The sequence below is a fragment of the Gavia stellata genome, chromosome 10 (genome assembly GCF_030936135.1).
Source record: "Gavia stellata isolate bGavSte3 chromosome 10, bGavSte3.hap2, whole genome shotgun sequence".
Classification (NCBI taxonomy): domain Eukaryota; kingdom Metazoa; phylum Chordata; class Aves; order Gaviiformes; family Gaviidae; genus Gavia; species Gavia stellata.
In genome coordinates, this window is record NC_082603.1 from 25,158,630 (window position 1) to 25,171,425 (window position 12,796).

Below are 12,796 nucleotides of genomic sequence, written 5' to 3' on the forward strand. Positions count from 1 at the left end.
GAAAACATGGGAGTTTTCTAACTCTGACACCTCAGCAAAAACAATTCCTTTGCAATCCCACACTCTGACATTTCTATCTTCTCTTCTGGCTTTGCTCAAAGCATTGAGCTGACATACAATCACTGAGCTATGGCACACCAGCTGGCACTTTGGCTGCCTGGTCTGAAACGTCTCCAAGGATAAAGCTCTAGTTATTGTCTAGGGGGACTGTCTGAAGAGGAGACATCCATTTGTCACCCCTATTTCTTTCTCACCCTTTCCATTCTCATTTTGACACTTTCAATCTTAATAACTGCCACTTACCTTTTGTTGTTTGTGGCATTTGCAAAACTCCATACGAAACTTTAAAACTCACTGCAACAGTAACTGCCTAGTGACATTTAAAGCGGTATTAAGGAATAACTACAGCAATACTGCAAAAAAGGGCAACGTGTCAACAGGCACCAGCTCACAGGAACAGGACAGCAAACTGTTAGAAAAGTTTCTGCACTCAGGAGTCCAAAATGTTGGTTGGTATGAAAAAGTACGTTGTTAGCATTGCCTGGATGAGCAGCTTTATGATGCACTGAAGTAGAATTTTATGGCTACAATGAAAGATCACCAGTGTTTCACAGGGATACAGCAGAGAAAAGAACATTTTCTCACCTTCCCGTGGAGCAGGAATTTTTGAAAGGGTTGTTCTACGCTTCTGTTTCTGAAAAACAACAAATGCTGTAAGTAATCTGAGTAAGCTACAAACAGCTAGCACAGTACTTCAAGACAACATTGATACAACAAGAATTTCTGACCAAAGTCTAACTATGAGACAGAAAAGACAAGTTAGAGACCTTAAACTTTTAAGACTGAGGGAATTATTTATAACAAGACCTATACTGTTGGCACTTTAATACCCTAGGAGGGACTAAATCACTTTAAAGCACTTACCTGCACAGTTACATTCTCTTGCAAAGGAAGGTTCTCTTTCACATCTGCAGCAAGTAGTTCTTCTGATAACTCAGGATTTATTGTTATCACATCATCAATCTCAATCTACAAGAGCACAGGCAGGATTTTACAGAGTGGAATATTGCTGCTACCACTTAGAACTTTTTTTTTTTAACCTTGACTTTCAGTACATGCAAACAAACCTGACCCACTGCCTGCCAAACGTTAAGTTAAAATTGCCTGGAAGGGCAAGACAGTCGTTCATATTCCATTTGAGTATTCTCGTACATCCAAATATGCTAGAAGAAATGTGCTAGTTAAGCCATTTACCCTCATCTGCCAAACACCACACAGCTCTGCAGGTGCCATAGAGCACTTCTGAAGAGAAGGGCAAAGCACCTTTGGCATCAACTGATTTAATCTCTTACTGCTAATCTTAGTAAATCTCAGCTGCTCTGTGACTTCTGTGCTAGGAGAGCATTAAGTGTTTACCATGTGATTGCATTTACCGAAATAAACTCCAAAGAGCTGCTTAGACTTTGGGAAATGAAGGATTCAGCATCTAATCCACAAGTCAATTCACCTGCATTTTCACTTGCTATTGCAAGTGATTTCACCTAGGGCCAGCTACCACCTCCTGCCTGACCCTCCAGTGAAGTCATAATCCTGCTGTCACCACGTTCTGCAGCGCCCTGGCACAGGCAGCCAAGGGCAGGAGGAGTGACAGGGGGCAGGCAGCCAAGGGCAGGCACAAGCACAAGAGACAGCCACTCTCTCAGATCAGCTTTTCAAACTTAACCCTGCAGAAGAGGCTGAAAGCACATGTACACAAAAACTCCGGTATCACAGCAGCTTGCACTGGAATTCACCTAACAAAGCTACACAAGCACCACTCCAGGAAGTTCTTGAGTTCTCAATTAACCTTTAAATTACTTAAATAAATTAAGAGTCCATAAAAAGAGCAAAAACAAGTAGGTGAACCTCTGTAAAATATGGAGATACCACATTCTAACATAAGAGAAGTAATCTATAAATTTTTATTTATATGGAGTCTTTAAGTACCTAATCAGAAAGTGAATTAGCTCAGAAACACACACGCTTGGACAATATAATATATACTAACAGCATAATAGAACATTTGCTGATTTTTGAATTATCTTCATCCAGCCATATCATAAGACATACACACAATTTAGCCAACAATTATGCCTGAATCTGCATGTTTGAATGCATCACACACACAAACAACGTAAGAACCAATTTCAAAGAACCAGCCAATGGCAACTTTAAGATTTTAACTAAACTCTACAGTGTAGGTTTCCAAAGAAACAGACAGGACAAGCATGTTTGCTCAGTTACCAAAGGAGATTTTAAGTGTCAGGATTTCAGCCACATCAACACGAAGTGCCCCAGGCTCCCTTCCCCCTCCCACCGCTTCCCCCCCAATCTCACAAAGTATTTATTTCACACCAGCATAGAGATTCTGAAAATCAAACTCAGCCCTCTTCACATGGCACCTTATCAGGGGCTCATTAAGTCTTAAGAAAAGCCTGAAGGCCATTTGTTAAAGACACGAAAGGCCAACAGACAGCCCCCAGAGCTGGGAAAACGGGGACTTCAGGGCATTCAGAATCAGCCAACAGAAGGTGAGAGGCCCAACATCTCCTTGTTCACTCTGAACGGTCAGGAGCTCTGCTTTGGTACTGCTCCGCTGCAACTTTCACATCGTACCTGTACACATTTACTTCATCATTTTAATTATGCATAACGTTAAAACAAGCACAGAACTGAATCAGCTGCAAGAGCACGGAACAAGCGTTACTCACGCCGAGCGCACCCAGCGAGCTGCGGCTGGGCCACGCGTTACGAGCCTTTGGCTTCCAGCGGCGCGGACCGGCCAGGGCTTCAGCTGGCAGCACCCAAAGCCTGGCTGTCCCTGGGGGGACTCACCCCCCTTCGCTGGGGGCTGAGAGAGCACTAGAACAACGCGGGGAAGGAGCCGCGGGTGGGCCGTCGCTCACCTCCTTGCCCTTGACGGTGTCGCCGTCGGACCACTCCACGGACACTGAGGACCGCTCGGCGCTCACCGTTTTCACCGTCGCCTTGTGGATCAAACCTGGAAGAGGCCGGCGTTGAGCCCCGGCCCAGCCGCCCCGCGGGGCCGGGACCCCCACGGCACCGCCCCGCCGCTGCCGAGGGGCTCTAGGGGAGACGGTGGCCGGGACCCCCGCAGGCGCCCCGCTCCCCACCCCACCCCTCACCGTTGCTCCGCTGGATGTTAATGACGCGGCCGGGGCAGACGTAGCGGTAGAGGCGGGAGTCCATGGCGAGGGCACGAGGAGAGCGGGCGGCTCCTCCGCAGCAGCGAAACCCAGGCCCAGGCAACCGCCGCCGATTTAAACCCCGCGCGCCGGCGTGCCGCGGGGCCTACCGGGAAACACCGGCGGGGGGACTACACCTCCCAGCATGCTCTGCGCGCACGGCCGCCTACAGCTCCCGGCGTGCCCCGGGCCGCGGCCCGGGACTACGGCGCCCAGGAGGCGGGGAAGGCCCGCGGCGGCCCCCGGGGACGACGGGCATGCTGGGAGGTGTAGTGCGGCTCGGCGGCGCGCGTGCGCAGTCGGCCCCGCTGCGTGACAGCGCCTGGGGGCAGGGCGGGAGCGCGCGGCGGTCCCGCGGCGGGCTGGAAGAGACCCCAGCCGCCATCGGGCCCCAGGCGAAGCCCGGGGCCAGCGGCGCACACGCGGCTGCGCTGAGGCTGGGGGTATGGCGGAGCCACAACCGAGGTTGGCCACTGCAGAGCGCCAATGGTGGCATATTAATACACTAATTATATTTGTTATACACATAACTTGTTCTGTCTTTAACCACGCAAAGGACAGCTCCACCGAAATGGAGCCTCAAAAAATTCCTCGACACTCGTGCCTGTTCCTCTCCACGGAAATCTTTAGTAAAAGGCGAAAGATTTATACGATCTGAAGAGAAACCAGAGTATACATACCCTTCCACCCCCGGCACACCGCCCGCCTGCCCCACGCCCCATAAGTCAGGGCGACGGACGCACTCCCGGCACCGCGGCCCCCGACCCGGCCCGGCCCCACCGGGGCGCACAAGCGTGAAGAGTCGAACGACTCGCACCGGCCGCCGGGAGCGGCCACAGCGGCGGACAGCGGAGCCGGGGCAGCGCCGTACTGCCGCGGTGCACCCCGGGTATGCAAAACAGCCGCATGGTAATGAGATGCATGCTAATGAGGCGGCAGCACGGGCGGGAGGGGGTGGCGCGGGGGACTCGAGCAGAGGGACAGCTCTGCCCCCGCCGGCCCGGGGGCCGGTCCCGCAGCAGATCCCCGCTCCCCCCAGCCCGAATAGGGCTTGTGGCTCCCCGTCGTGGTCTAACCCCCGCCGGCAACGGAGCCCACACAGCCGCCCACTCGCTCCCCCCCGCGGTGGGATGGGGGAAGGATTAGAAGGGTAAAAGTGAGAAACTCGTGGGTTGAGGTAAAAACAGTTTAATGATTAAAAACAATAATAGCTAAAAAAAATTGTACGGAAAAGAGAAAAAAAATCACGTAGAGGAAAATGCAGCCCAAGAAAGTCAAGTGATGCAAATGAAAACAATTGCTCACCACCAACCGACCGATGCCCAGCCAGCCCCCGAGCAGCGCCCCCCCGCCAGCCTCCCCACTAGTTTTATTGCTGAGCATGACGGCATACGGCATGGAATGTCCCTTTGGTCAGTTGGGGTCAGCCGTCCCGGCTGTGCCTCCTCCCAACTCCCTGCGCACCCCCAGCCCCGCTCGCCGGCGGGGCGGTGTGAGGAGCAGAACAGGCCGTGACGCCGGGACGGGGTAAGCGCTCTCAGCAATTGCTACCGCATTTCTCTATCATCGATGCTGCTTTCCGCGAAAACCCCAAACCACGGCGCACAAACGCTACAGGACGTGAAACTTCACCCCCAGCTCGCACTCCCCCATTTTGTTCTGTCTTTAAACAGCGAAAAGACAGCTCCACCGAAATGGAGCCTCAAAAAATTCCTCGACACTCGTGCCTGTTCCTCTCCACGGAAATCTTTAGTAAAAGGCGAAAGATTTATACGATATGAAGAGAAACCAGAGTATACTCTGCACCCTCCCCGCGCACACGCGGTCCCCCGGTTGTTCCCCCCGAGGACACGGCGACCACCCTCCCCCGCCCGGTCCCCCGCCTGCCGCGACCCGTCCCCCCGGCGGCGCGCATGGCACGGCACGGTCCTGAGGTATGCGCGAGCGGCCTCGCGGGAGCCGCGGAAATTTTTACCGGGGCCGCGCCGCCGGTCCGCGGTGCACCCTGGGTATGCAAATCAGCCAAAATACTAATAAGTCGTATGCTAATGAGACGCCCGCGGCCTGCAGCGCCGAGCACGGCCGTAGTCCGGGGGGCGCGGGGGCTGCTGCGCCCTCCCGGCCCGCCGCGGGATGGCGGCCCTGGGCCCTGCCCGGAGGAGTTGGTGAAGTAACCCGCGGGGCAGGAAGGACGGACCCGGGACAGGCAAACCCCCGGCAATGCTCCCCTCCCTGCTGGGCCCGCGGGCTGGAGCCCGGGGCCGCTGGTGCCGCGGCAGAGCAGCCCCAGCGCTGACACACGCTGAGACTCGGCCCCGGCCGCCGCCATCGCCCACCGCCTCCCCTCAGCGCCGCCGCGTCGCTAGGCAACGGCGCGCGCCCCTCGCTGGCGGCGCGGTGACGTCACGGCCTCGCGAGATCTAGCCCCGCCAAACCGCCCCGTGAGCCTCAGCGCCGCCTCTTTGCGCCAGTGCCGCACCATGGGTGAGTGGGATAGCTGCTGGGCCTGGCCGTCATCCGCCGCCATCCGCCTGCCGCGCCGCCGTTGCCCGCTCCTGTTCCTTACTGCATGGTAGCGGGGGGTGCTGCCAACCCGCACCGCCCGCCACTGGGGGCGGCCGCGACGGTGCCGAGCTGCTGGTGGGGGGGAGAGTGCCCAGGCCCAACATGGCGACGGGATGGGGGGGTAGGGGCGGACGGCCTCGCCTCGCCTCGCCTTGCCTTGCCTTGCCTTCCTGCGGGCCCCAAGCGCTGGGCTCGCTCTTGGCGTCTTCCGCAGGGAACCCTGCGGATGAGGTGGGACGGTTTTCGCAGGGGACCCAGGAGGAGGGGTGGGGTGGATGGTGGCCTTGTGAAAGGCTTATCTGGTTGGCAGGGGCTTGTAGGGGACCCGGGAGGTGGGGTGCGCTTGGGGAGATAGGCCCCGTAGGGAACCCAGCAGGCTGGATAGAAGCGCGGTTAAGTGGGGGTGTCTCTCATAAGGGCTCAGCGTACAGGTGGGATGGGGGTCCCTTCCCATAGAGGACCTACCAGACCCAGCCGATAGCATAGGGTGTCTCCTGTAGTGTGCCTGGCAGCTTGGGATAGGGCACTTCCCATAGGGTGCCCAGCACACGAGGTAGGTTTGGAGGCTGCTTACCAAAGGGACACCCGTCAGACACAGTGGAGGGAGTTTGTCTGCTTTGTACAGCTCTGCTGGAAGGGAGGAGGTTGAGGCGGATCTGAGTATCAATGATGAAGCTTCTCTGACTGCTGCATAAGGCTGAGTGCACTGTGCGGATACCAACCTTGGAGAGCTGAGGACTCAGAACCGTGCCTTGCTATGGCCAGGTAGGCTCCATGCCATCCTCTGACCACACTGCTCTCCGTTCAGGTATCTCCAGGGACAACTGGCATAAGCGTCGCAAGACTGGGGGCAAGAGGAAGCCCTACCACAAGAAGAGGAAGTATGAGTTGGGGCGACCTCCTGCCAACACTAAGGTGGGTGATTTGGGGAGGGTGGTCAGTAGTTGTGTTTTTAAACTGGTTGCTGGTCATGTGCTGTTAGAGGCTTAAATACGTGCTGTGTTTTGTGAGTGGTTAAATACTGTCACTGCTTCTTTAAAAGGTGGTGTTTTCCCCTGTATTTATGGAAAGCAGTGATATATTTTTGCAATAAGAGGCAATTGGAGTGATGAAACTTTCACCTTAGGTAGATGCAACAGACTGTTTTGGTCACTTACTGTATCTGCCAATGCTGGGGTTTGTCATAGTTACACTGACCACGTTGCCTTTGAGGTTAGGAGTTGGCTGGCCTCCTGCGTGAGCTGTGTGGCATTCCAGCACCAACAACACCCTGGTGTTTGTTTCTGACCGTAGATTGGCCCACGCCGAATTCATACAGTGAGGGTTCGTGGTGGAAATAAGAAGTACCGTGCCCTTCGGTTGGATGTTGGCAACTTCTCCTGGGGATCGGAATGTAAGTACATCATACACCTGATATGTTTGAACAGAAAGGTCTTTCACAGCTGTGCTGGTCTCTGGTACCTCTGTGGAGTAGAGGGATGATGATGCAAGTGTGGATTTGTTGGCTGGGTTTGAACATAGTGGAGCTTGCAGAACTGGGTCTGAAGCTGCATGCATGGTGATGATAACTTTGACCTTATGTGACCTTAGGAGACTTGGATGTCTGTTAAGTTCACAATGATTGGAGTGTCATAGTTACACTGAGTGACATGCTCGCATTACCTTTTTACTGGGGTGGGGGGAACTACGGAGGGGCAAAAAAACTGAATATGGGTAGTTCTTCATAAATGTAACTTCTTCTGTTCATTGATGAACACTTACTGAAAGTTAGGGGATCCTGTGCAGCAGAGAAAGGTGAGGATTTTTCTGAGAAGATGTGGCCATAGGACAATGTTACATTAGTTTGTGCAGTTTACTTCATACTTCTGCTTTGCTAAGCAAAAGTGGGAAGTGTGTTAGTGAGAGGGGAGTCCATCGTATTTTCCCTGAGCAAGGTGGGTTTTCTCTGAGTTACAAATGGAAAACCATGTAACTTGAGCCCAGGCCTGTTCAGTGTTACCCAGCATGTTGGTAAAGCCAGCAGTTAGTAAGGTGGTGTTTCAGTGGCCAGCGTGGTGTAAGGGCAAAAGGACATGCTTTCTGCTCAGTAATCACACAGTGCTGTCCCTACTGTGATAAGTGCTGTCATTCATAGGCAGTATTACAGAAGTGAAGGGGCTGGGCATACCTTACAGAACACAGATGAGGTATTTGAATGAAGAAAAGAAAACTGATCTGATCCTGGCCTTTGCATACATGGAGGGCGGTGTCTTCAGGGTGGGCAACTGCTAAACAGTCAAATCTAGTAGCTAATAATGCTTCAGGTGGGTCTTTAAGGGTGAAAAAACCAGCTTCCTTTCCTCAATTTTACTCATAAGCCCTCATTCTATATAAATGGTTTCTAGTGCGTGTTGCAGAGCAGTCCCGTTCAACATGGCTTAATTTAGTAACTAGGAAGTACATATGGGATTGAGCCCTGCATGCAGTGTTAGTTGGCATCTGCTGAAGTACCTTCCAATCCAGAAACTCATTTTTTTAGCATTGCTTAGTCTTACTTGAGATGAGTTCCAGCAAGGCCACAGACCCCAGTTATTCATCAGAGGTGAATCAATAGCCAGGTGTAGGTTTCTCTACTAGCAACAGAAGGTTGAGCTGATGAAAAACGGAGGCATCTTTTAGTTAAATTTAAGTGAATGCCAGGGAAGCTGGAGGTAGTTTGATGGGGTAATGAGTGTGAGATGGTTTGAGGGTATGTGTGAGATGCTATGGACTGTATACTCAGTTGTCTGATCCCTGTAGGTTTGAATTCATACTCTTCTTTTGAAAGGCTGCACTCGCAAGACCAGAATCATCGATGTCGTCTACAACGCTTCCAACAATGAACTGGTGCGGACGAAGACCCTGGTGAAGAATTGCATCGTTCTCATTGACAGCACCCCATACCGGCAGTGGTATGAAGCCCACTATGCCTTGCCCCTTGGACGCAAGAAGGGCGCCAAACTGGTATGTCTGGCAAACTGGTATGTCTGGGATTGTTGTCGTTGTCTTTTTGACTCCTTGCAGAGTAGAGTCTGCCCTTCTAGAGGCAGTTAGCCATCAGGAGTGGATAGTGCCTGCCAGAACAGAGTTGAGTAGCTGTCAGTGATAACATTGGTTATCTGAGCTGCATTCCTCTCAGCTCCCAGCACAAGTCTGGCCCTGGTAGTGGAGTGTTCAGTACCACGGAGCTGTCTCTGAGGCATTGCACCGGTTTGTGCACAAGGACCTGCCTGTCGATCTCTTTGGTCTTCTAATGACGATACCTTTGTCCAGTTCTGCTACTGAAGGGAGAGCGATGACATTTTATGATGCTGAGGAAGACTTTGCAGGTCAGGTCCTTGTGTCGGGGAATGATTGCTTTGAGAAGCTTGTGGGTTGCTGACTAAACTTCAGCTTACTTTTAAGTGTTCTTAAGTGTCTTTAAACTATCCAGGCCTGTCATCTCTAATTTTGTTCAAGATGCAAACCCCAGTCTGCTAGAAGGTATTTGAACCCCCATGTGTAGCACTCGGCTTAAGGTTGTCTCCTTGCATTAAAAATAAAGCACTTTTAGGTGAGCACCGTACAGTTCAGAAGCACAGGGAGAGCTTGCAACCTGTCTGCTGGGACTTGCACCACACCCAAGTGCTCTCATTATGTCTGGAGAGGGAAAGAGTATTCACTTTTTTGGAGGAGGATTAATTCATCAAGGAAACCTTTGCAATTTCATTTGTCTAAGAGCACCCTTCCCTAGGACACTGTGCTTTGTTGTCAGCAGTGACTCTAGTTAGCAACAGTGCATTTTTTGGCCTCAAAAGTGAAACAGCACCTGGTTCTGTGAGGTTGAAGTATTTGTACCTCTGGAAGGTATGACTTGGGAAACACAGTGTAGTGCTGAGAATACAAGGGTCTCCTTAATGTTGGTGGGGACCACCTGCTCTAGTAGAAGGTGGCCATATGCTTAACCTTGTCTTCACTTATGTTGTTGTTTTCAGACTCCTGAAGAGGAGGAAATCTTGAACAAGAAGCGTTCAAAGAAGATCCAGAAAAAATATGATGAGAGAAAGAAGAATGCCAAGATAGCAAGTATTCTTGAGGAGCAGTTCCAGCAAGGAAAGCTACTTGGTGAGTCCCTGGCAGCATTACTGTGGGTGGGGGTAAGGGAGTCAGGGCACAAACAGGGTGCCAGAGCAGATCTTATTCTTGGTCTTGGGATCGTTTAAAGTTCTGCTCACTGTGATGCAGCAAACTGCAGGGTGAAAGCAATGGGGTGTTCTCCATATCTGCAGGAGTATCTTCTGCTACTTAAATGTAACTTGTTCTTTTATCTTCTCTGGAGATACCCCACTTCTGGCAGGAAGCAGAAATCTATTTCTGGAGTTTGAATTGGCAAATGTCCCTGCCAGCATTCCTGGTTGGCCTTTGAGAGAAATGATCAGGCTTGAGACTTGCAAAATGAGCAAAGGCCCACAGGCTGTAGTGTGTGTCAGAAAAATGTCCTACAAACATGTAACAGCTTTGACCAGTTTCATGTTCTGGGGAATAGTTCAGTGTTCTGAAGTCTTCTGGTGATGAGACCTTTGTCCAGTTCTGCTACTGAATTTGAGCGATGACAGTTTGGAGATCTGAAGAGGACTTCATTAGGGACTCGGCCAGCAGCGCAGGTCCAGGAGCAAGATACCTTAGGGGGAGGTACTGAAGCCAGCACATAAACTGGTGTATCTGTTACTGATAACTTGCTCCTCTGTGCTTTTGCAGAGAAACTGCCTGCAGTGTTTATTTTGCTTTGTGTATATACTGGGGTAGGGAATTATTAAACTTCTTTAACTGGACGACTTCTCCTTGCAGCGTGCATTGCCTCCAGACCTGGACAGTGTGGCCGAGCCGATGGCTACGTGTTGGAAGGCAAGGAATTAGAGTTCTACTTGAGGAAGATCAAGGCAAGAAAAGGCAAATGAATAAAAACTATTCTGCTGAGGGAACGAATAAAACCAAGAGTCTACTACAGTAAAGGGGTTGTGTGCTCATTTGTGTGCGCAGGGTGGAGGGGGCTGGTGTAGCTCCTCCTGCCTGTGGAGTGTGAAAGGAAGAAGAATCTCCTGGAATCCCTGAGCACTTCTGCATCTTCAGGCAAGCTCTGATCCTGCATGCTCTCGACTAAAACCTCTCCCTGGGTTCTAGGACAGTGACTTAATGGACCAAGTGGGTGTGGAAAAGAGTTGTCAGACTTGGCTCAAGTGGAGAATTTCCAGTACTGGAAACCTGTGAGCAGGAGGAAGGTGCAAATGTCCACCCGCATTAAGAGTTCTGGCTTTCTGGGAGCTGCTGGGGTCTGGCTGGGCACACGTCCTCCCTTTTCCTGTGGTGTGTTAGGTCAGCACATGCTGCGTTTAGGGTCTTGGAGTGAGGTCAGTGGGGAAGGGGGCCTGCTGCCTCAGGCGAGGAGTGTCCAGGGAGCAGCTCTGCAGCTGCAGCGCTGTTTCTTAGACTGCATTTGTGCTAAGTCTGGCTGAAGTCTTGTCTCTTACACCTCCAGCCTCTGCAGCTGGTACCTTCTGCCTCCACTTCCCAGATCACACATGCTCACATCCTCTGGTTCGGGCCAGCAGCCCCTTTTGCCATCGCTTCGTGTTTCCTGCCTGGTTGTACAATTGCCCTCAGGGTCTGGTATCATCTTTTAACCAAACTTGGCTGCACTGCTCAGTGACCAGCTGGTCTTTCCCTGACCTCCTTGGTCTCATTCCAGTGCAAGATAAATTCCTTCTAGCAGAAGGGCCAGGCTCTTGTCATGGTCTGTCCCTTTCGAAAGCTGGGTACAAACTCCAGCTTTCTGCCCTGTCACGTGGTGGGATTGGAAAGCTGTGGTGAACAAAAGCTTTTCTGGATGTCTTGGGACATGAGATGTCATTCCTTGGGGCTGCTGTCTTTAAAGAAAACCAGCACGATGGATCTCTGCAGGTAGTTGCCTGATGCTTTGTGCAGGTATTGGGGTGAAGCTGGGGGCCCATTGAAGGGCTGGTCCTAGGGGCAGGCCAAACTCACACATCCCATGCCTGTCAAGTGGACACATTGCACGCTTCACCCCACTTCCGTATTTTTACAAAAGCCTCATCCGTAGGCGTGCTGCGGTGTGAGGCATGCTACCTACAGCCTGAGCTTCACAATTTTTAGCTCTGAAGGAGATGGTCCATGATTATCTTGCCCCAAGCAGAGCTGGAGTGAGACCCATGTCTCTAGTTCCTTAAAATGCAGACTGTCTGCCCCACAAATAGCTTGTGCTTGGTATTTTTTTTAAGTTTGTCCTGTGATGCTCTGCCCCAGCTGCCGTGTGTGGCAGCAGAAGGTGCTAGCGGGCTCAGGTGCCCTGGGTGGTGTGGGTTCATCCTGCCTTGGTAGCAGGGAGCTGAGGATGGGTCTGTGCCACAGACTGAGAGACACACCAACCACATCAGAAAATGGTACCTGTTACCTGGATCGCCGCAGCAGCACGGTTATGCCGCGATGGTCCTGTGTTGGCACTGCCTCGCAGCTCAGGTCTGCACTCGTGGGCACTGCAAACAGAGCCATCCCCGGCTGGGTGCAACTGGCTGTGCTTCTGGAGTCCTGGCAGCACGACCTGGGCTGGGCGGAACGTTTGCACAAGCACATTCCTTCTCCATAGTGATCTGAGGTAAACTTTCCCTGCTCTCCAGCAACACCAGCTTTCCAGAGAGGTGGGGCGGAGGCAATAAAAGGCCCTTGGGAGGGATGCGTCATGGCTGCTTCCTCTGAGTGTGTTCCTTCTCCCACCTCGCGCTCTGCAGAGTACAAACAGGATTCAGGGTGTTTCTGGGGGACTTTGTACAGATAGAGAAACTGAGGCTTACAGAGCAAGTGCCAACTTTGTGTCAGAGCAGGAGCTGTAAACCTGGCCCCTGATGAGCAGGATTATGGCTAATTCATCAGTGCACGCTGCTTATAAAGTTATTGCTCTGAAAAACACAGCTGCC

At 52.2% G+C, this 12,796-nt stretch overlaps 1 protein-coding gene and 7 non-coding genes across 8 annotated transcripts; 6 read left to right on the forward strand and 2 right to left on the reverse strand.

Annotated features, from left to right (window-relative positions):
• Positions 1–3,804: 3,804 nt before the first annotated feature.
• Positions 3,805–3,919, reverse strand: LOC132317668 (U5 spliceosomal RNA). Its single transcript, XR_009484149.1, has one exon. It is a non-coding gene; the product is annotated as a U5 spliceosomal RNA (small nuclear RNA).
• A 1,008-nt stretch (positions 3,920–4,927) lies between these two features.
• LOC132317647 (U5 spliceosomal RNA) lies at positions 4,928–5,042 on the reverse strand. The gene has a single exon (XR_009484129.1). It is a non-coding gene; the product is annotated as a U5 spliceosomal RNA (small nuclear RNA).
• Positions 5,043–5,698: 656 nt separating this feature from the next.
• RPS8 (ribosomal protein S8) lies at positions 5,699–10,813 on the forward strand. The gene is made up of 6 exons (XM_059822036.1): positions 5,699–5,729; positions 6,619–6,725; positions 7,104–7,203; positions 8,617–8,792; positions 9,803–9,932; positions 10,656–10,813. The coding sequence occupies exons 1-6, from the start codon at positions 5,726–5,728 to the stop codon at positions 10,763–10,765; spliced, it is 627 nt and encodes a 208-aa protein (XP_059678019.1). The 5' UTR covers positions 5,699–5,725; the 3' UTR covers positions 10,766–10,813.
• On the forward strand, positions 6,468–6,552 carry LOC132317653 (small nucleolar RNA SNORD55/SNORD39). Its single transcript, XR_009484134.1, has one exon. It is a non-coding gene; the product is annotated as a small nucleolar RNA SNORD55/SNORD39 (small nucleolar RNA).
• LOC132317656 (small nucleolar RNA SNORD46) lies at positions 6,909–7,012 on the forward strand. The gene has a single exon (XR_009484137.1). It is a non-coding gene; the product is annotated as a small nucleolar RNA SNORD46 (small nucleolar RNA).
• Positions 9,076–9,148, forward strand: LOC132317654 (small nucleolar RNA SNORD38). The gene has a single exon (XR_009484135.1). It is a non-coding gene; the product is annotated as a small nucleolar RNA SNORD38 (small nucleolar RNA).
• Positions 10,370–10,441, forward strand: LOC132317655 (small nucleolar RNA SNORD38). Its single transcript, XR_009484136.1, has one exon. It is a non-coding gene; the product is annotated as a small nucleolar RNA SNORD38 (small nucleolar RNA).
• Positions 10,814–11,498: 685 nt separating the features above from the next.
• On the forward strand, positions 11,499–11,628 carry LOC132317666 (small nucleolar RNA SNORA35). The gene has a single exon (XR_009484147.1). It is a non-coding gene; the product is annotated as a small nucleolar RNA SNORA35 (small nucleolar RNA).
• Positions 11,629–12,796: the final 1,168 nt, after the last annotated feature.

Coding starts and splice junctions, on each gene's coding strand:
- RPS8 (XM_059822036.1), top strand. Junction 8,793..9,802: donor GCAAGAAGGGCGCCAAACTG/GTATGTCTGGCA, acceptor TGTTGTTTTCAG/ACTCCTGAAGAGGAGGAAAT. Junction 9,933..10,655: donor CCAGCAAGGAAAGCTACTTG/GTGAGTCCCTGG, acceptor TTCTCCTTGCAG/CGTGCATTGCCTCCAGACCT.